This window comes from Sander vitreus, chromosome 20 (assembly GCF_031162955.1).
Source record: "Sander vitreus isolate 19-12246 chromosome 20, sanVit1, whole genome shotgun sequence".
Classification (NCBI taxonomy): Eukaryota; Metazoa; Chordata; class Actinopteri; order Perciformes; family Percidae; genus Sander; species Sander vitreus.
Window position 1 is genome coordinate 15,193,696 of NC_135874.1, and position 22,867 is coordinate 15,216,562.

A 22,867-nucleotide genomic window follows, 5' to 3' on the forward strand; every position below is an offset into this window, starting at 1 on the left:
CCACCCACAGTCCTGTCAGATGAGCTCAAGTACCCTGTCCACTACTTTTAGCTAACTATTTCAACTGTTTATCCCTAAGCTCCGTCCTTAACACAAGTATATGGATATATAACAGCAATTTTTGATGTTGAATTAGTTAAGTTTATTTAATTAGTTGTACCCCATGGCAAAGACGTATCCCTCGTTGGGAATCTCTGATCTAATCCACGAAGGCAGTGCTATCAAACAATAAGATGTCAAACTGTTTTAAAAGTCAAAGTAGTGACATTGGGATCAGACCCAGCTGTTATCCAAAAATCCTGATTTCCAACAACAGAAAATAATTTTCAAAGAACACAGTCGACTCCTCTTAAAACAATACGAGAACAGAGGCTGCCAACAGGGGATTCATTTCAGCCCACCATCGTTCCTCCGTCTCATTCCATCCTTTAACCCTGGGAGATGGTGTTGTCATACTGCTGGACATGGGCCCAGGGTGTGAGTGAGTTTAACTAAACAAAAACACTCCCACCCTGGGATGAGGACTCCTGCCCCAGTCAGACCTCAATAAAAACATCTCTGGTCTGTGTTAACATGCATGTTTCCAACACATGATAAAACTGGGAGAAAACTGGAGCATCTGGTTATCTCTTCCTAGTTAGGCTTTCATAAACCAAGAGAGGAATGTCAATAAAATGGGAATTGGGCTGCTGTGAACACAGTCTGACACTAGGTGGTAATCTTGTTTTGCAAATGGGTTTAGCTCAGTGGTTCCCATAGGAAACCATGAATAGGAATCAGAGGTTGTTTTAATTTCTGAAAGAGGTTGTGTTTCCACAGATACGAAGACAGAAGGCTGGTGATTGTCTACTGTACTACATTTCAGACGGTAATATTCTACTCGTTACAGGACTACATTTATCTGACAGCTGTAGTTACTTTTCAGATTTAAGTTTTACATAAAACCATGTGATAAGCTTATAAAATACAATGTTAAAGATAAAACCAGTAGTTTTCAACCTTTTTGGCTTGGGTGTCACTTTCAGATTTCTATGTATTATATGTAGGAGAGCTGTGGCTCAGGTGGTAGAGTGGTTGTATTCCAAACGGAAGGTTGGTAGTTTGATCCCTAGCCCTGCAGTCCCATGTTGAAGTGTCCTTGGGCAAGACACTGATCCCCAAATTGCTCCCGATGCAGTCCCATCGGTGTGTGAATATTTATCCAATGAGCAGGTGGCACCTTGTATGGAAGACTCAGCCACAGTGTGTGCATGGTGCCTGTACTATGTAAAAGCACATTGAGTAGTTGTTAAGACTAGAAAAGTGCAATATAAATACTTTACATTTATTGTTTTCTTGTGGCCCTACCCAGGTGACCGATCCCTAGGTTGGGAACCACTGAACTACCTAACTACACTTTGACTAGCTACAATAGGAACATGCTACAAATTGATGCATTAGTATTAACCATCTAATAATGCCATATATAATAAATATAGCATACCATTTTTCAGCAGAACGAGTACTATACTTAAGTAGGAGCTTGAATGCAGGGCTTATAATAGAGTGTTTTTATATTGTTGTATTGGTACTTTTGCTTAAGGGTCTGAGAACTTCTTTCACCACCAACTACCAAATATATATTCAGTGTTGATAGTAGTTGTGATGCACTTTCTGTGTGGAGGATGGTGGCATAGGATAATTCCTGGACTGGGGAACCTCTTTAAGGGGGCGTGAAGAGCGGGCAGCGACTGCTTTCTGCAGGCACGACAGGGCCGGTCTGCCTAATTCCTTAGATTAAAACCAGCAGTTGGGTGGCTGTAGGTTCCAGAGGCAGCATGAAGACAATCTAAACAGCATCATGATTAGAAACGTATCGAGCATGTGGCTTTCATTAGCTGCAGGCTGAACACACAGCACAATGCTGAGGAGCAGGTCTCAGCGTCAATACTAGGCCTGCCAATCAAACACACAGCCATGAATGTGACATGTTAGACTGATGAGCTTTCCACAAGACTAATAACACAGGTTAGTGGTTAAATGAGCTAACTGACATGTCAGTGTATAAACAATTTCCCTTTTATTAAATGCCACTAATTTGAAAAATACAATTATATTATTGTACATTACATTATAACCACATACAGTGCATTGGATTTAACTGGTCCAAACATTCATTAAAAGGTCAAGAATACAAGTAGCACCAGAAAAGTTTAGGCCTGAGGTTTGGAAAATCAATACATGCATTAAATGAATACGAGAAAAAACAAGTTTAAAAGAAAAATCCCCAAAAATAAAAGCAATTAAATAAATCCGGGAATGAAAATTAGTGATGGTGTATGTAAAACTGTGAAAATGTTCCATAAACAAAGTTTGGCAAAGCTGTATACCTGACACATTTATGGCTCAGACTTGGTCAACAGCATTTTCAAATACTGGCAGATTGGTTTAAATAAGGTGCAAGATCATTTATACAGAACAATACAAAGGCTGTCAGAAAGTAAAAGTGAAAAACAAGGACATAAAATGAACATAATGATAAACTAAAGTCTGAAAGCCAGCGTGTAAAAAAGAAAAGTACAAAAAAATCTGTAAGCATAACATGAAAAGTCCTTAGAAAGTTAGAAAGTGCAAAAGCACTAGTCTAGTGTTGAGAGAAAGACGATAAAACAACCTTTTTATTCATCCACTATTCAGTTTCTTTTGCATGCTTTCCCCTTTCTTTACTGTTGTGCTTTATTTGGGAAAGGTGTTAGGAGTCATGTACCCATGTGATCACAATAAAAGAGAAACTGATGATTCCCATAATGAAACCAATGACCACCAGAAGGACAGCCTAGAGACACAAAGAGCATAAACAACACAGTTAGCATCACTACCTAAGAGAAAATTATCAAAATTAATTTAGAAAAGTAAGCAGTAGCTGTAGTCTGTAAGGAAAATGGGCTCAAACTGTTTTTGTTACTTAAATTTAACAGAATTCAATATTATATATATATATATATATATATATATATATATATATATATATATATATATATATATACATACATACAGTAGATAGATAGATAGATAGATAGATAGATAGATAGATAGATAGATAGATAGATAGATAGATATCAGTGTTTAGTTACGGCGATGGAGTCGAAGGATCTGAGGGGTCCTCTGTTGATCTTGAGGTAGAAAATGCCGGGAAAAACAAACATCAGGCAGGTGGATGTTGTCGATCCTGGGGAAAGTAACAGGAACGTCACTTTAATTGTACAGAAGAGATACGGTATATTTCTGACAAAAGCAGCTTCAAAAACTGGTTGAGCAGGACTGCACCATTAATTATATATAAGCGATTTTAGCCACCACGATCAATAATTGTGGAATATTGACATCTTGGCTGAGAGCTAGGCAGCTTATAATGTCTGCTGTAGTCAAAAACAGATCTGAATATTTAAAAGTCACTGTTAAGCAAAATTATTTTTGTCCATCATATAAAAAGAATAATAATTAAAGATAAGATAATATAGCAAAACAAACATTTATTTCCCATTTTTCAATAACATCACATACCCACAACTCCAAACACATTTCTGATATTAGGCACAAAGATGGCCAGCAGCAGCACCACACTCAGGATGATTAGAGTTGCAATGATGTGGATCAGCCACGAGAAGGGCCGTTGTCCAAACAGCAGCAAGGTCGCAGCCTTACGGGCCTGGAGCACACACACAAAGATAAATCTAACCAAACATACTTGCAGTAGATGTACTGTGTTAATGATTCTGACCAAGTGTCTAAGATGAAGAGACAAAGAGGGAAACTGGAGTGAGGTTTGGACTGGAAGGAAGAACTTGTTGGTAGTAGTTAAAGGGTTTGCAAAACAGGAACTCAGCAAATGTACTGACATATATTTAATATGACATTCAGCATTATAAATACATATACATTCACTGACAGATAGTTAAAAAAGAAAAACAAATCTATCTTTTCTAGAATCATGTGTTATTATTTAATAATAACATATAAAGCAAGGACTCAAATAAAACTTAATTTTACATCAGGGGCTTGTGAATAAAAAAAACAAATGCTTGTTTGAGTCCATCAACTTTCTTGTTTTTAGGTCATTTTATATAATTGAGTGAAGAATCCAAAATACGGAATGAGGAACATGCTGTGGTACTGTTAAAAGAATATTTTGGAGTTGGTGTACTCACAGGGAAGTGAATAAGGGGCACAGTCAGCAACACAGAGAGCAGGATGGCCAGTCGAACCACTATCACAATGATGTCCCGAGGCATATACCTATTGTAGCCAAGCAACAGCTCAGAGTCCACATGACCTATGAGCAGGAGACAAGAATAGAGTAAAGGTACAATGTAAACAGATATGACAGGGCTTGGAAAAGCAGCTACAGTAAGTAGTTGCAGTAAAGTGTGTCACTGCAGGCTTACCGTAGAAGGTGAGATAGCCAAACAAGGCAGAAATTAGGTAAACCAGGAAGCTGAGGCTAATACCGACATTTGTAATGTTCTGCATCTTGGCCTTAGTAGGTCTAAACAACACAAGGACACATTCACAGAGCGTTTACTTGGCTGGTGAACAATAAATTAAATTACATAAATTGAACAGTAAAAGTAAAACTGAGAGGCTGACCGGTCCAGTTCGCAGTAGATTGGCAGGATAGCCGTGTGGCACAGGAAGGAGAAGGCCATGGTGGGGATGGCGTAGCCACTCTGCAACACACATCAGCCATACCACAGCCATCATTAACAAATGATCAGGTTACAATACACAGTTACACAGGAGTGAGAGAGCAGGTGGGTTAAGGTATGGTTTGTGTAGTAGTAATTACCATCTGGGCTGCATGAGTGTGACAATGCAAAGCTCAGGTGTGAACTTCCCTGAGTACATTTATTCAGTGGATGGAAATATATATTACTAAATATTGTGAAAAAAAGTGTGACCTTTTAGGATCTTCTCACAAAACATTGAAAACATTGTCAAGTTGTGTTTAAACATCTGGACCAAATATGTGCTTTGTGTAATAAAAAGAAGACAGCAGAACTACTTTCAACAACTTATCACTGCCACCTCACAGGTTCTACATGTCAGCTTAAAGAAAAAGGCTGGTTTCATACACATACCTTACTGGACATGATAAAGAGTTTGGGCGTACATTCTGAGTCAGAGAAATTTGATACCTGGAGAAACAAGGAGAGAAGAGGGAGCATGTTATTTCTGAGAGGAAATGACTTCTGCAGTGCTGCTGCAAGTGGAAGAAACATAAAGCTGGATTCCATTGCCTGGCTTTGGTGCTAAAAAGGAAAACAACCATCTAAGTAAACCATGCAAGGTCTGAAGCTATACTATGGTCTGTATAATTCCAAAAGGCCAGAGGTCATTTCCAGACTGATGCAAGGTCACCTGAACTTCCTTCCCCTCAGGACAGGCACTATTCACCATACACAACTCTCTGCAGCCTCCTCTGGTCCTCATCAGCCAGAGCCAATATAATCAGTGAACTCAGTCTCCTGTTTTCCTCATAATCCTGTGGCCGTGACCGTCTGGTCCAGACTACCTACCTCAGACCTGAGGTATCTTATGTATGTGTTTGTGTGCACATGGACAAGAAAAGACGGAAATTAGGGTTACCTCGAAGGCACCTGAAAGTGTAGTCACATTGTGAGGCAGTGGGCAGGGGATGGAAAATTTCTTGACCACAACCTGGAGAGGAGACAAGGCAACATGTCAACAACATGAAGTTAAAATTGTTTGTTTTTTTAACAGTATATTTAAACTCACCACGATTGCAAAGTACAGCATAAAGAAAAAGCAAATGCTACTGGTGTAGCCCAGGAAACCTGTAAGGGTGAGAAAAAGATCTGGTGAGAAACAACAATTCAAACCAGTCACGGCAGAAACTCAAGATGCCACTTGATCGACGTACTAACCAATTTTAGTTAACATTGACAGAGGTAGAACAACACAAAGTGTGACCAGAATCAGAAGCAACCTGCCATCTTCATACCACGCATGTCTGGAAAACAAGTGGACATGAAATATTAAATTATTAAAAGGCCAAAGCGTAATCAAGCCACATTTCCCATCATCATCATCATCATCATCATTATCATCATCATCATCATCATCTCCCTGGTCCTGCAATGTCAGGGACGACAGAGATGAATCTTCAGAGCCTTAAAACTCCGACCAACTCTGGAAATTTGTCTCCATTTCGTGCTCAAATACAGAGCGACAGATTCATCATGTGGTACGAATTAAGGGCTTTAGTTCTTGCAAACCATAACAATTATGTAATTCACATGCAAACCTTGTGTCGCGCCGTCAGATGAGACCACATTTCACTTTCCGGGTTTTTCGGAGAGGGGGAATAATATTTTCCTTTACTGAGGGATAGTCTTGGCGGTTTATTCGGGATTGGGGAGCAAGAAGAGAAGGGGGGGGCAATGTTCGTGGTGACACATGTCGAAGGCATGCCAGCTCTGCTGGGGTTGGGGTAGGGTGGGAAGGGTGCTGCCTGGCGCTGCTGTATGTTGGACTGCAGCGTGGGGTCATGAGGGACTGGCTCCACCACTCTTTATGGGGCTCCCACAGTCAGCAGCACCTGCTCTGACCACATCAACACCCACTGACCCCTGTTTGGCAGTTTCACAGCTGTGGCGTTACCATAGGCGCTGATGGATTTGTCTCTGCGTCTACGCGGTTTCTGCCCTGTAACTGGATGTCAGGGAGACCTCTGCTCTGACCCTGACTCTCTCTTGTCCAATCATTTCTATTCTAACCTAAGTTTAGCTGAGCCACTCCACCACAGCTTAGCTAACCCCTTTCTTACTTTTACAATACGTTATGCACACACAGGGATGTATAAAGAATCTCCACCACCACCAGGATCCATTCTCAGGAGGCTTGAGGCATACTGTAAAGGCACAGGATACGTAGAAGACCCATGAAATGTGGAACATTTCACGCTATAACAAGATGCTGGATAGCTCTCAGTTAAGAAGTGTAGTATGACTGCCAATGAGTCAATCTCCACATAGTGTTGAAGATCAGCATAAATCTGGCAGATGCAGCACAAACCCAAATCCACAGCTGTCCACGACTTTGGCCGTGTTACTGAACCGAAACACGACGAGAGAAACATAAACAGGCCATACAGTCCATTAGCACAGACAGACAAAAACAGCTAAAAGATTGAGCACAACTGTGTTTCGCTCTGCCGTATTATGATAAATGAGCCAAAAAAAAGAAGAAACCATTTTCAATATAAAATAAGTCGTTCATTTAGACTTTGATGGAATTGAGTATGTGTCTGTTAACATCTCAAAGCCACTCATTAACAGAACTGTTTTGTTTCCTTCAGCAGTGAGCTGTAATTAGAATGGCAAAACTGATATCCCCTTGTATCAGTCTGATTCCAGGGAACATGTGCGAGAGATTTGGAGGGTGAAAGGAGAGCACTAATACAAAGCAGCTGTGTGTGGAAGATTCAGATGTTGACGGATTGGGCTGAGAGCAGCTACAACTCTTGCTTAAACCAGTGTGGCCAATAATAAAGTGATAGAAGTTACATTCTTGGCCTGGGACTTTTCTGTGAGGGCGAGGAGCTACAGGCTCGTCCACGTAGGCCAATGAAAGACACGGTCTGCTCATGATGGGTGATGTATGGCCCTCCATCATGAATACATTTCCTCTGGGCATGCTTCAGGCTATACAGACCAGAGCATGAGTTTTCCTCCAGTCGCTCACAGACAAAGTATTAGTAGTGTATGGTGGTTTGGTGAGAGATCTTCTTCCACCGCATTATTCATACATTTCACATTGCTCGACTAGTTCAAGTTTGTGTAGCTTTGTGGTGCAGAAGTGTCAAATTTGACTTATCTGAAGGCCAAAGGTATAATCTACAACATCATGGGAACAGGAATGACTCATTCGTTATCTTAGTGCAGCTATTCTAAAAGAATGGCTTGGTTTTACCCGCAGCTGTGACAGATTTTGAACCAAATTTTCTTATTGGTGGAGCAGGAAGCTTATAGTGCTGTTTGTACCCACCCTATGCTGTCTGAGTTCAAGAAGCTGTTGATGGCTACAGGAAGCTCCGACTTCAGTATGAACAAATAGGATGACATGGCTGAGGGGAAAAGAGAAAAAAAAGGTTTAGAAAATCGAAATAAAATAAACAAAAACACAGCACACAATCATAACGACTAAATCAAAAACACAGCAGATGACTGTATGTTGCCACAAGCGTGTCTTTATGCTGTGTGAGGGTGGTGTGTTTTTTCCAGCACAAGGAAATGGAAGACGGGGTGGAGGGGGAACAGCGGCTCTGAGTTAATGCAGATGGGTGGGGCAAGCAGCTCAAGGGGATCACGAGCAAAGCCCTCGCTGCAGAGGAGCAGACATTATGTAGATCTTCCAACTGCTGGAGACCGAGAGTAGCAGCCAGGATGGAGAAGTGAGAAGGGGGAAGGAATGCTAATAATAATGATCTCTGACGCTAATCCAGGTATTTCTCACACTGCTCCATCTCACTAGGAAACAGGAAATTATCAGCCTCTGACGGGCTCCAACATCCTTCCAAAAGACAACCAATCAGAGAGGAGATCAGGGTCACTTCCTGAGGGTCATTCCAGCCACATATACTCCAGGAGAAAATGGGAAAGGGAAGATGGAGACTGCACAAGGTGGAGAGGACATTTCTGGCTGAAACAGGATTCAGATGCAGTGTGTGGTCAGTCATAAAGGGAGATAATGTTAAGGGATTTAAATTTGGGGAGCCAGGCAGAGCCAGAGTTAGCTGGGACTTCATTGCCCCCGGGGCAGGTCTTGCACTCGCCGTTAAATGAGCCTAGACCATAATCCCTCAGATCCTGTATTTGTTTATAAAAGACAATTCCTCCAATAACCCTCCAGCCCACACAGACACTCACTTTGTGAATAACTAATGCCATTTATAAGCACTAAAATATGTCAATGAGGTTATTCTGAGGGAGCAGTTGCTTTATTGTTCCAGCCAAAAAGTTTCCCCGCAAAAGTTCATCCAACAACTTAAACGAACCACAAAAACAAAAAAATCTTTTCAACCACACAAGCCTATAAAGACACACTGACAGGGTTCACACAACAGGCATGATGCAATGGTTTAATTTCATGCAGTTGGTTACTGTAAGCACAACAACATTTTCATGGGAATCCCTAGTGGGATAATACTTACATCTCTAAACAAAAAAGGCCCTTGAGTGAAGAAAAGGGATTGTTATCGGCCAAGTGGTGGAAAAACATATTCTAATAATAAGCATGTACGAAAAAATTCAAGAAAAAGTGATGTTAACCTTCTGTGTGTGGTCAGTGAACAGTAGGAGAGTATGTTCAACATAAGACAGAACCACTTTCATTTTATTAAGAGTGAGGGGACAGCCTGGATGTGAGAGCCCTGGGCTGGTCAGTAATTAAGGTCAATTGGCCCATCAGCCTTTAGCAGTACAGATGAATGTTTACCCAAAGTGGGGCTAATTGCACTCTTATAAAAGGGGCCCAGGGTGTAGACAGATGCATGCTGGAGTGCTGGCTCTCACACATACTGCCCCATGCTGGGAAAACCACAAACATACCAGAGGGCACGGCAATAATCCACTCAGCCGTGCCACTAATGACTGTAGCGGAGCGATCGCCTCAGCTCTCCACTGTCTGAGAAGCGCAGTTTGTGGCTGAGGGACGGGTGGAGATGGCAGTAGGAGAGAGAGAAGTGGGGGGGGGGGGGAGGGGGAAATAAAGGGAGGGGTCCCATTAGGTTACTCAACACTGGGTGGGTTTACCATCAGTGATCAATTAGACGAGAAGTTAGGTTTCAGGCCCAGGGGAGGGGGCTGAGAGGACAGCGGCTGCAGGGTCAAAGGTTATCAGGGAATCCGGATAATAGCCTCACAGGAAGGAGGGAATAAACCTGAGCACAGAGGCTTCTGATCACCAGTAGGAGGCCCTATCTGCCTTCAGAATAAACTCTCCATAGTCTGACCCTGCAGCACTGTGCACCCTCTTCAACAAGAAAACCACAATATAGGTTTATTTCCAACAAGAAATGTATGTAACTGTGTAGTGAAATGGGAGCTGACTTACCACCAATATTTTGGATAATAATAGAAATTCCCACCAGAACCTAAAAAGAAATTTGAAAAGGTGGTTAGTGTGAAAATGTCTCCTGGTCTAAGTGAGTGAATTCCTTTAATGAAAGGGCAAACTCACACTGATTCAAAAGACAACACTTACTTTTCCTGGTTTTTGCAAGGCTCGCTCTCCAAGGTCTTCATAAGAATTGATACCTATGAGAGTAAAATCCCAAACAATCAGACATACTCAACTACTTAAAAGAGTGCTCAACATATTCAGCATTGCATTGTCTGACTTATGGTGGACAGGAATCAAAGGTTTAAAAGGGATGCAGCAGAACTAGAGAAAAAACAGTTGAGGTACTCTTCTTCCTTGTCAAAACTTGGTGCCTACATTACCCACAGTGCAACTCTGTAGATTTGGGTGTGCTTTGCTAGTAGTGGCTAATATAGTCCAGCAGAGATGGGAAGTGGGCTACAGAGGTCTGCTAAGCTCACTTCTTCCCAACTCCACACCACATTTCAAACTTGTAGTCAGACACAAATGGACTTGAGGCAATTTATCAGAGAGCTCTCTCTGGAGCCACACAAGGCATTATACACATGCAATGGTAGACCTGAAAATACACTTTAATGTGTACATTTGGTAGAGTTCCCTATCAAAGATAATCCAAAATCAGGCTAGGATATCCTTATCTTTAAGAAACTCTCAACATTATTTGGGTGGTAATTGATAGATTACAAACCAACAATGTCTCTTTCTATCTTGTCTCGTGGCTCTTTTGACTCTAAACCTGATTCCACATCTCCTGATTCAATTACCACTAGGAAGTAAATAAAGACATAGAGATAGCAACACATCAGCTTGTTTCCCTAAATAGTGATCTATTCATGAGTGAAGTAAAGGGGATAGTCCAGGGTAAAAAAAAAATCTGGATGAAACCCCCTGGATAAACGCACAGGGAAGTGATTACCTAAAGTTAGACTATGTATCCATTGTTAGTCTCTCACCTGTTTGGTCACATAGCTTCAGAAGGAGATGTATAGAGTACGCTGCCAGGCTGGACACCATTACTAACAGGAGACTAGAGCGGAAAAGTGCATAGAGTAGAAATTAGCGTACATGTAGTTGTTTTTATGTCCGATTTATTTAAAAAGCTGTCCGCTTTTTAAACAACCCTGTGATAAAAGGTTCAACAAAAGCATTCTTACCAAAAACCAACTATTCCAGTATTAGCCATAGCATAAGCTAGACCCAGTATGCCGCTGCCCATGATGGCATTCATCAGGTTAAACACAGAGGAGGTGAAGGAGGCTCCTTTGGTCCTGGTCTGCACTGATCCCTGCACACACAGCAGAGATAACATGTGGATACAAGATAAAGATGTAAAACAATGAGTGTGAAGACAAAGGAACAGAAGAAATCTGATTATTTTTGTAAGAGCTTTAAGAGAATTGCTCCTGACAGTATTAAGAACAACTGGCCGGCCCTGATGATAGATGTCATGAGACAACACTGCAGTGGCATGTAGGATGAGGGAATGGGAATGGATGGGGTGGGATTTGAGCTGCTAGCTGTGGGACAGCTGCCTGAGCTCAGGATAAGGGAGCTGCCCAAACTGCTTGACCTCTCTAATAGGGGATATCCTGGAGAGAACGAGTGGCAACTCTGGTGTCAGTGTCACAACAAGCTTGGATTGACCTGCAAGCTGCTGAATCTGATTCACCTTTGGTTACAGTACTGAAAGACAGGAAGTAAACTATGACGGGGATGAGATGAGATGGAAATGACGACCGGTTGCCATGTAAAATTATAATGCAGCAAATGAAATTACACAGATTTAAAGATACTAAGAATGTGACTTTTAAAATAAATATGCACTGGCAAAATAATGTGATATGGCATAAATTAATGTATTCATATGGATGTATTCATCACCAGCGCATTACTGTTCAGGGTCACTGTGGGGTAAAGCATATCCCAGCATGCTTGGTCACCAGTCCATCTCACCTGGTTCATTTTCTATTTTATGTCTTGTGCTTGGTTTCAGATTGGTGATAGGATTAATCTAGTTAACATGTTCACTGTAAAGTAATTTGAGACATAACCTATGTTACTAAGAGTGGTGCAATTAATCAACTTAACATGACAATGTGTCATTATGTTAAGTGCAAGGGTGTTTCTACTCTCACCACTTCCTTTGAGTGGGGGATACTGGCCACAGTAAATGAAAATGAACGACACTGACAGATCAGTGTAGGCATCCACCTACACTATGTCCGGCCCTGTTGGCTAGTCGGGAGCACCAGTCTGTTTTTCTTTGGTCACGAGGGCCGGCGGAGTTCAGTCATGGTGCTGGGTTTAAATCATAGCCGAAATATATTATAGGATGTATATGTATATATTATGTCTGTTTATAGTTTTCCACCTACTACGTAATGTAAGAGGTCATGGAGGTTGGTCTGACAATAATCATTGTCTATATATACACACCTGTGCACCGGCGGAAGCTAGAGAGGGTGTGAGTTTGGGTTCTTGCATTTTCTGTTGACCGGAAGCGCAACCGCAAATTTCACTGCAAACACAAACTTCATCACATCCACGTTCACCTTCATACACAGTATTTTTCATGCTACTGGATTTTGTCATTTTAGTTTTTTCTTGTTTTCAAATGGACGTTATAGGGCTGCACGATATATCGTTTTTTTTTATCGTCATCGAGATATCAACTGGAGCGATAAACACGTCGCGCAAGGCTGTGACATATCGCGAAAGACACAGGTTTTTAGTCAAGTTAGTTAAAAGAGAGTATCAGTAGAAAACTGCACATTGAAAAGTAACTGTCATTCTTTTTTTAGTGGTGCCTTTTGTATTCAATTCAATGTTCAATTTGTTCAACAAAAGAATGTTGGAAATCATTTCATTTGTTTTAAAGTCAACAAGGAATTTGTTGGATTTTAGCAGAATACTGAAAGTAGCAGAAAAGCAGAACTGAGTACATTATAATATCTGTTTATTTATCGCAGGTAATATCGTTATCGAGATATTCAACAACATAATCGCATATATTCCTCATACTCTGCAGCCCTAATGGACAATAAATCTTTAAACGCCTATCACGGAGTGGAAGTGGATAATTCATACAGCGCGTCTCAGAGGTGTTGATTGTTCCCTGACTCAGACTCTCTTAGACTTAGACTTGGACTTCTCTTTATTGATCCTTTTGGGATGACTCCCACAAGGAAATTAGATTTCCAGCAGCAGATTTTAGCAGCTTACAAAACACTCTTTAAATAAAGAGGTATAAAAAAATACAGTATAGAAAAAATACAGTATAAGAATATCAATAACAATAAACATTTAGCTAAATATTTTTTACAAAAACAGTAAACAACAATAAACTACAGATAAATAAAAAATGTGATTTAGTGTCAGAAGCAGAGCCAGGACCCAGTAGTGTGCAAGGGATAGCTGCTGTCAGAGTGGAAGGCACATCTAAGCTGTTGTACCACAGTGTGTGAACAGGCAAACATGATCAGATTAGTTGCAATATAACCACATTCTATGCCTAAATGTTACTAGTGACCCATTATGCCTTTTAACCTCAAAGTAGGATAGTAAATATACAAAGCCCACAATTGTAAGGGAATAGGATGAAAGTAACATGAAATATAATACAAAGGAAAAAATAGTTGATGGTGTCATTAGAAAGTGCAATACATTTTACTTTATTCTTTATGTCTTTCTATTTATTCTTTTATTTCATTATACGGTCTGGATATCTGTGAACACTTATTTGCACAAAAAATAGATTTTTTTATCATTGGGTTGTAAAGATGTTGTTGGGTTGTAAATACACTGAATTACAAGGCTGTAGAGAACAGTGCACTATTGCAGACTAATATACTAAGTTTTTAACTACATTATTTTAATATAGTCAGTTGTCAAGTAAAGTGGGCCGGTCTAAGGCATGAAACTCCAGGGCTGAAAATAAGTCCCACTTCGGCCCTGTTGAGGATTTAGACTTTTCTAACAACCTGAGGAGGAGTTTTCATTATACAAGTAGGCTATTATTTAAAAAAAAAAAAAAATCACCCATAGTCTGCTTTTAAGGCTGGTGCTGATGGTCTTTTTAGACTCAATATCTTTAAATGTGACTGTTTTTAGGCAAAACAATTAAGTTAAATCTAAATGAAATAAAGCTATAGACTTTGGAAAGCTCTCTCTAGGACTGTTTTTTATGGGCTGAGTGGTATTCATCATGATGAGCAAACTGACTGTTTCGTGTAAAATCTATGGACCATTTAAATGTACAAATGACATGTATAATTAATTTTAATTTGCCTAAGAGATAAAAAAAAATATAAATAGAGATATATCCTCAGTGGGGGGAAAAATCATTGAAATACCACGGTGTCATTTCTGTTTGAGGGTGGACTTTCCCTGTAAGTGCTGACAGAGCCGATTTCTGTCATAAACAACATTTTGACAAGTCAGTCAACTTCGTTTGATAGTTCACCTGTGCATGGAAAAGCTGCTGCTGCTTATTCCTGAAGTTGACACATTTAGAAGCACTGTTTGGCTGTGAAAGACGCGTTGTTTTAGTACTTACATTCGTTAATAAAGGCGTTTTAGTACTTACATTCGTTAATAAAGGTGTAGTTTCGTTTCCTTCGATGTCCCCGGCGCCACATTCACGATATAACTCAGCGGTTTCATTTGTATTGATGTTCATTTTCTACTCTGGAAAACTCAGGACACAAGCTACGAGAAACAAACTCTCTCTGCCTCGTCCAAGCGCAAAATAAAGTTATGAAATCATCTTCTCTTAAATCACTTTTAAACCGCACTCTTATCAATTTGTCAGACGCTGACTGTTGTTGTTTATCGCTCACATCACGTGCCTCTCTTTTCCGTCGCATTTGGCACGTCGGGAGACCGCCCAATCAGAAAGCGACTCTCCGCTCGTTTGACCAATCACCAGCCGGCTCTGGTCGACCACTGATGACGCATTTCAAGCATGCCTGAAAGCGGAGAATGTTGAGGTGAGCTCTGAATGTAAAATTTCTCATACATAATTTCATAATTAGCATTTGTTTAAACCAAAGTCGTTCCGTTTAGTTAAATAAAACACTCAGTTTACGGTTACGATGTGCTTTATAGCTTTTCTGCTTCATAACCCAACGTCTTTGTCATTTTAGGCATTTCTTCAGAGTATTTACGTCTATACAAACTGAAAGAAACCTAAAGGCTGCCGCTGTGTACCGGAGCTTCTGCTCTGCAGCCCCACTGCCAGCCTCAGTTTGTTCTGGCTTTGCTGTGAAGACCATAATGGAGCCTAAACTGTACCGACCCCCTCCAGAGGTCCGGGGTATGACCTCTCTGGACAAAGAGGCCTTCACGCAGACCATTACTGTTCCAGCTCTACGGGTGCCCACTGGGGTCTTAAACAAAGTGGTAAAGAGCCTAAGAAAGGCGACCATCCAGCGCCCAGGGGTGCCCAGAGTGGTGCAAGATAAAGAGGAGAGCAGTGACTTTCGTTTAGTCCTGTTGGACCCCCACAGAGTGTCCTCACCTAGCTTCTTCAGTGAAGCTGAAACCGAAGCTCTGAGGTCCTTCAGTGTCGCTGAGGAGCTGCAGTACTATGAGCTGCGGCTCACCTATCACAACCTGAAGAGTGAAGAAGTGTTGGAGGCTGTGCTCCCTCAGGGCCAGGACGTGACCTCTGGGTTCAGCCGGGTGGGACACATCGCACACATGAACCTGAGGGACCACCAGCTCCCATACAAGAACCTCATAGGTGAGAGGCAGATGTTGGAAGATTCCCTCATTCTGTTGTTGCGAGGATGATGGTGGAGAGTGCTGTCTAACATGTACCTCCAAAATCTGCCACAGTTGTTCAGTTTGTGTTGAGATGCGGTGACCATGAAGTAGGGCTGGGCGATATGGAGAAAATATCACAATATTTTTTACCAAATACCTCGATATCGATACCGCCGCGATATTGTAGTGTTGACTATTGGTGCTTTCACAAAATATTTACACAATAAGATTTTTGATAAATAATCATCAGTAATGTGCATATAATGACTAAGTGGGTCTGGTAAGTTCAGAAAATGACATCACTTTACTGTAATGCAGCCTCTAAAACCAGTAAAAGACAACACTTATGCCATATTACGATATCCAAAATCTAAGACGATATCTAGTCTCATATCACGATGTCGATATAATATCGATATATTGCCCAGCATAACCGTGAAGGCCATAACATGCCATTCACATCTTAGTACTGGACAAACCATTTCACTGTATTTGTTAGGTTTTTCCACTCATTTATTTAGGTGCTTCCTTTCATTTTTGACAGTCAGATTATTGTTACTGTGTGCTCTCAGAATTGTTACTTCGGAAAGCACACGCCATAGCAACATGTTTAGTATGTCAAGTTTCAAGCACACACTTCTGTGCCTCAATGTAACTTTAATGCACAATGCTTTGACTTTGTGTGCAGGCTCCTACCTTCTTAAATTGACAAATAACCTCAACTGTGACTTACTGTTATTGGAGCAATTCATTCTTAGGAGGAAGAAATGTTGACATTTTATTAGTGCCCTACCATTCCGTTTTGGTCTGAAATAATTTTTATCAGCTTTTTCAAAAACGTCTTGTACTTTACATGTAAAGTATAAGATTTGTTTTTATTTTCATTGCTAACTAGGTGGCTGCTTCCATTGTAGGTCAAGTCATCATGGACAAAAACCCTGGTGTTACTTGTGTGGTCAATAAGACAAACATGATTGACTCCACTTACCGCAACTTCAAGATGGAGGTGCTGGCCGGAGAGGAGAACATGGTCGCCAAAGTAGGTTAAATCACAAATGTGCAATTATTTCATGTTAGTGATTTACATGTACTGCATAGCAGCACTATCTATTTGTACAGTCGTTCTCAGATATAATCAGATCATTGGCTGATGGTTGATGACATCATCTTTGTGCTGCAGGTGAAAGAAAATGGGGTGACATACGAGTTTGATTTTTCTCGTGTATACTGGAATCCCCGGCTGAGCACAGAGCACCAGCGTGTGGTGCAGCTTGTGAAACGTGGTGACACTGTGTTTGATGTGTTTGCTGGTGTTGGACCCTTCGCCATCCCGGCTGCCCGCTCGGGGGCCAACGTGTTGGCCAACGATCTCAACCCAGAGTCCCACCGATGGCTGCAGCAAAACTGCAAACTCAACAAGGTGGAGAAGAAAGTCAGAACCTTTAACTTGGATGGCAGAGCGTTCATCCAGGGGCCTGTGAAGCAGGAACTGCCTGTGCTGCTGAAGGGAAAAGCCAGTGTCCATGTAGTGATGAACCTGCCTGCCTTGGCTCTGGAGTTCCTGGATGCATTCAGAGGCCTGTTGCACCAGGAGACTTCCTGTGATGAGAACCTACCCACGGTGCACTGCTACGGCTTCTCTAAAGATGACAACCCTGAGACGGATGTGGTGGAGAGGGCTTCCCGCAGCCTCGGGTTCCCCCTGAAGGACCAATATTCTGTGCATTTTGTGCGTAATGTAGCACCCAACAAAGATATGATGTGTGTGAGTTTCACACTCCCTAAAGAGGTCCTCTTCAGCGCTGGTTATGAACAGACAGGTCAGTTCTTAGAGACTCAATTTTAATGCGGTTTTTTTTTCTGCTTCATTTTTGTGTATCATATTTTACTACTTCGAAAACAACAAACAAAGTCAATTAATTGATCAACCAAAAAAGACAACTATATTGATTGAGTAATTTTTCAGTCGAAAATGCCAAAAATTATGTTTCAAGCTTCTCAAATGTGAACAATATGCTGTTTTCCATCTTGTATGAAAGCAGACTGAAGATCTTTGAGTATAATAATACCAAGGCACATTCCTTGTATATGAATACCTACTTGGCAAAAGACCTGTTTCTGATATACAATAATAAGCAGATTAATCAGTGATGAAAATACTCTTTATTTGTAGCCGTAACTTAGAGGTAGAGATGCAAAGATTAATTAATTAGTTGTCAACTAATAAATTAAACACCAACTATTTTGATAATCGATTAATCGGTTATAGTCTTTTTTTTTATACAAAAAAGTAAAAATTATTTTATTCCAGCTTCTTAAATGTGAATATTTTCTAGTTTCTTCACTCTTCTATGACAGTAAACTGAATATCTTTGAGTTGTGGACAAAACAAGACATTTGAGGACATCATCTTGGGCTTTGGAGAACACTATCATAATTTTTTACAATTTTCTGACATTTTATAGACCAAACAACTAATTGATTAATCGAGAAAATAGTCATCAGATTAATCAATGATAAATATACTCTTTATTTGCAGTCCTAACTTAGAGGATTCACGCTGTCACTGTTGTTGTATTTGCTGTGTATGTTTTAATGTACTGCACAGCTGGCAGTACATTAAGACTATTGTCCAACTTGGTGGACAATAAAGTTGTACTCTCTGAAATTCTAAATAGATTTTGTTTATCCACAGAGCCTTCAGTAGAACCAGCTCCAAAGAGACAGAAGTGTGAAGAAGCTACAGATTCAACGTAATCATATCGACCCGCCTCTATAAGGAAAGAAAGGAAACATTTGAGTTGAGAATTTTGAGTTCTTTTTTTTTTTTTTACAAACTGAGTTTAACTGATGCTTTTCTAACAGATGTCACATCTTGTCATAAGAAATTATAACCCAACTTTGCTTGACCATACATCTTAAGTTGTTAACTTTTAAATAAATCTATAAAATCATAGCAAGCTTTTCAGTGGTCATTGTTTATTTAAATATAAAATTAACTCAAAAAAAAATCTACATTTTGTTTGTTCAACAAAAAAAAAATCAAACACATTGTTTAAAAAGAAAAAAAAGTCACATACACCTCGACTAAAAATCAGCCAGTGCAACCATCTACCACGCTACCAGCTTTTGCCCTCTCTGTAGCATTGTGGCTTTTATTGTCCTTTTAGTCACATTTCTAACCAGTGGCTGTTGCGCTGTTTTAGCTCTGGATGTGCTCAGCGTTTCAGAAGGAACAGCCCACTGAAAGCATCCTGAAGAGCTCGATGACATGCCAAAGCTGAGGTGTATCCTCCAGCTGTGTCCTGAGGCATGGCAGCCCGCACGTGGTTCAGATACCTGAGAACACACAGAGAGCTTTGGTCAGTAACAGCAGTGATGTATTTTGTAAATACAGTGACTGACTGGCAGCCTGAGAGTTGCTTTCAAATAGTAGTTCCTGTGAGTGTAACTTGAGTGTACGTTTATTCTTCATTAAATCCACACTTGAAGTTATTTTTTCTGGCTCTCCACGACCCTTTGGCCCTTTGATGAGATCAACGAAGACAGACGTACCCATACACTTACACTGGAACACCTTGTGCCTAAAAGCCTCTCCAACATGGCGCTATTAAAGTATTATGGGTGTCTTTTATTTTTTAAGTGCTTACAGATGTATCCTGCCAAAGCCCCTTTTCAGGTTCTTAAGCGAAGCCAAAAGTCACTGTTTATTTTCACATTTGTGCACAGACAGAAAAACAGTTGAGCTGTTAATTTTGTCTCCACATCTTGTCACCACGGTGATAGATGTCCCTCTACTTATGAGTTGTGTGTGTATGGGGGGGTTGACCTGTGTCCCTAACCACCCTAATCCTTCCTCCACTGTGTTTTGTGCCGTCAAAAAGTGGTCATTGGGGGAGAAACCTGCTTTCTTGTAACATCTTGACTACGAAGCTAAAAAAGCAAAGTCCTCCAGCAACCGAGACAACACGTAGCCTTGCCTGTCAATACTGTCTCCCCCTACACCCCCCACCCTGCAGAAATCAGAGTCCTGGCAGAGAGGGCTAAAGCCCTCACACGAGTCTGGCTTTGTGGCCCCTGTTCCTGTGAGCAGGAGAAAACTTCAAAGTGAAATGGGAATCAAGAGCACAGACAGCCCTCTGTAATTTCTGTGCCCATTCAAGCTGCTTTACAGAGTAACCCAACACCTGTGGGGAGGCTCAGAGAGACAGAAAGTTGAGATTTTGTGTGTGTGTGTGTGTGTGTGTGTGTGTGTGTGTGCGTGTGCATGTGCGTGAATGAGAGATGGACAGGGAGAAAAAGGTGTTAGACTACACGCTGAATAGATCATATTTTGCTTTGGTGTTTTATGATTGTGCAAGGTGCTTTGCTCGTAACAATAAAACCTTCACTGAAAATAAAAGTTAAAACACATTCGCTAGCATGACTGGGACATAGACACAAAGTCAAACATTCATGAATATCACACAAGATGACCTTGTCATGTCTTACAATAGACAGTAAAAGTGAGAGGAAGAGCAGCAAGAGATGTCAATCAGCACACAAAGGCCACTCATCACCCACTAGAGAAGCAACACACAAGTTCAAAACAGGAGGCCCAGTGATTAATAATAACTTCATTAGGCCCAAGCTGCTGTAGCCTGTCCTTCAGAGCACTTGAGGGAGGTCTTCTCATATGGCTTCCTGCATCAGATGAGTGCTATTTATTGATTATATTGTACTGGGCCTTTTTAATGGTGAAAAAAGTGGGCTATTTACAGCTCGACTGAGTCTGCTCTTCCTGCTAATCTAATCCCCAAGCTACTCATGTGGTCATTCCTTCCAAGAAAGCTGAGAGCTTTGTGTAACTTTATACCTGCCTGCCCCTAAGGAGATAGAGAGAGCAAAAAGAGAACATGAAGGAGCGGGAGGAGGAGGGTGAGTGGTGGGAAGTAGAAGGAGGAGGTGAAATCACCTTTGGGTATCATCATCACAAACCCTCTTTTCTTAAACCAACCCTGTCTGCCCTCTGCTCACCCCTAACACCCAAGGTTAGTTCAGTTCTGCTCCATTAACTCAGCGGCGGTATCCGCATCTTCCTGTAAAGGCCCGCCGCATACATGTACATACACATGACCGGCTATAGAAGAAGCGGAAAGATGAACTAGATGACTCTTTTCACATGACTGTACTTGACAATGCTGAAACATTAAGAGTGGACTGGCAACACCTAAGACGTGCAACAACGTGAAATGCATTAAAAATGTGCATCACACTTGCCTACAAAAACAGACAGACACAGTCTCTTTACACTGCTTTCAATCATAAAACGAGATACAACACACACACACACTATATCCCTCTGAAACAGACGCTTCAAGACCCTCTGACGCTACTGTTTCAGTGTGCAGTGTGCACTCAGTCTCCACCACCTCCCACTCCGTCACCCCCTCCATCCCCTCTCTCTCCCTTTCTCTCTGAGGACTGGACTGCCTTTTGTTCGCAGGGCCCTGAAACCCAAGCCGTGTTGGCCGGTAACATCTTTCACTCTCCGGGCCCCACTGGAGCATTAGCTGCAACTCGATATGGGTCTTTTCAAAGCCTCGTATTATTGGGTAAATATGGGTCACTTTGGACTGGCCCATTATGTCGCTTGGGGGGAGTGGGAAAAGACGAGCGCAGGTGATGAAGACAACTGAATGACACAGTATGACAGTGTGCGTGTCAGACTGCAATTGCCACAAGGGAATATGACAGGGGGTTTCCATTAGTATACACACTCAAAAGACTGATGTATGTTTGGCCAGATGTTTTCTCAGATGAACATCTCAGCATGAGTGTCAAATTTAGATTTCTTTTTCTGTATTCTCAAAAGCATAATAGTTGATAAAGTGCATTCTTTTCAACCTCTACTCATACCATCTGCTGTAACCACTTTCTTTCAAAAAGCCATGTGGATCAAAACTGTTCAGAGCCAACAGCATTTTTCCACTTGAGTCTGGAACTCTGAATACCTGGGCAATGTCTCCTGCTAATGCTAATAATGGTCAGAGATTTTCCTGACGGGACCCCGAAAGTATTCTCCTATCCGGCTGCCTGGAAAACACAGCACAGCCCCATCTCTAATTCAAAGTGAAAAGATAAGTGGCGTAATGTTCCGGCAGAGTTCTGCGTGATTTCCAGCTGAGAATGTGTGGCTCTTCTTTGTATTTGAATCAACGATGCTACTGCGGAACGGAGGGTGTTTGGGTTCCTTGGGGAAATAGCTGTGAGGTTGGGACTCCAGAGGGAAAACAGACGATATCAGATGGAGGTGCAGGCTGCGTTGGGCCTCTTGTCTAGACTCCATGTGTTGGCTGGAATTGGATTAAGAAGAGCTGTGGAAGCCCAGGCTTGATGGAAAAGAAAAAGAGACCAGTAATGCTACAATGGCTTTTTTAGCAAGCAGACACTTAGTCAACATGCAAACGGCAAAGCAGACCCACGAGACAATGGAGCAATCTGAATCAGTCTTAAACAAAGCTAACTGTAGAATTACTGTATGTGGTTTGGCTGGTTTCTAAAGCCTAACAGTTCAAAGATGCTTACTCTGGATCAATGGAAGTACATGTCGAGGATAATTGCCTGACGTCCCTCCGCTTCCGCTTTCTGTGTGTTGCCATTCTCAAAATCCGTTCGCTTCGGGAAACAACAACAAAGCTCGAGCTAGCAAGCTACACACTGAAAATGGCAAGTTTTGAAGAAAATATGGATCGTGCAATAAGGCAATAATACGTTATAATATATAGCCCAATATGTTTACGGTATTTACTATCTAACTGGGACGTTTTGGGAGTGATTGGTGGGGAATGCTATGAAAGAAGTACACATGGCGATATCCAGCTAATTTAAATAGCTCATGTTACTGTATTGTGTTAACAGTTAACTTCATTTAATATTGTATGTTGCATTTTCTGTTGCA

At 41.2% G+C, this 22,867-nt stretch overlaps 3 protein-coding genes across 4 annotated transcripts in view; 1 reads left to right on the plus strand and 2 right to left on the minus strand.

Annotated features, from left to right (window-relative positions):
* Window positions 1-2,036: 2,036 nt before the first annotated feature.
* On the minus strand, window positions 2,037-15,018 carry slc38a6 (solute carrier family 38 member 6). Its single transcript, XM_078278003.1, has 16 exons — window positions 14,747-15,018; window positions 11,316-11,446; window positions 11,115-11,188; window positions 10,264-10,316; window positions 10,114-10,153; window positions 8,047-8,125; window positions 5,925-6,010; window positions 5,776-5,834; window positions 5,626-5,697; window positions 5,118-5,174; window positions 4,627-4,706; window positions 4,425-4,525; window positions 4,188-4,312; window positions 3,544-3,688; window positions 3,114-3,208; window positions 2,037-2,815 (listed from the first exon to the last, which is right to left on the minus strand). The coding sequence occupies exons 1-16, from the start codon at window positions 14,837-14,839 to the stop codon at window positions 2,732-2,734; spliced, it is 1,374 nt and encodes a 457-aa protein (XP_078134129.1). The 5' UTR covers window positions 14,840-15,018; the 3' UTR covers window positions 2,037-2,731.
* Window positions 15,019-15,044: 26 nt separating this feature from the next.
* Window positions 15,045-18,887, plus strand: trmt5 (tRNA methyltransferase 5). Its single transcript, XM_078278002.1, has 5 exons — window positions 15,045-15,149; window positions 15,306-15,904; window positions 16,842-16,966; window positions 17,108-17,747; window positions 18,623-18,887. Exons 1-5 carry the CDS (start codon window positions 15,142-15,144, stop codon window positions 18,682-18,684), a joined length of 1,434 nt encoding a protein of 477 aa, XP_078134128.1. The 5' UTR covers window positions 15,045-15,141; the 3' UTR covers window positions 18,685-18,887.
* mnat1 (MNAT1 component of CDK activating kinase) overlaps window positions 18,072-22,867 on the minus strand; it is a 37,089-nt gene continuing 32,293 nt past the window's right edge. For both annotated transcript variants that reach the window (XM_078278005.1, XM_078278004.1), the window contains exon 8: window positions 18,072-19,266. In XM_078278005.1, the coding sequence (XP_078134131.1) occupies window positions 19,146-19,266 (121 nt within the window). In that variant the 3' untranslated portion in view covers window positions 18,072-19,145. The remainder of the gene's footprint in view (window positions 19,267-22,867) is intronic.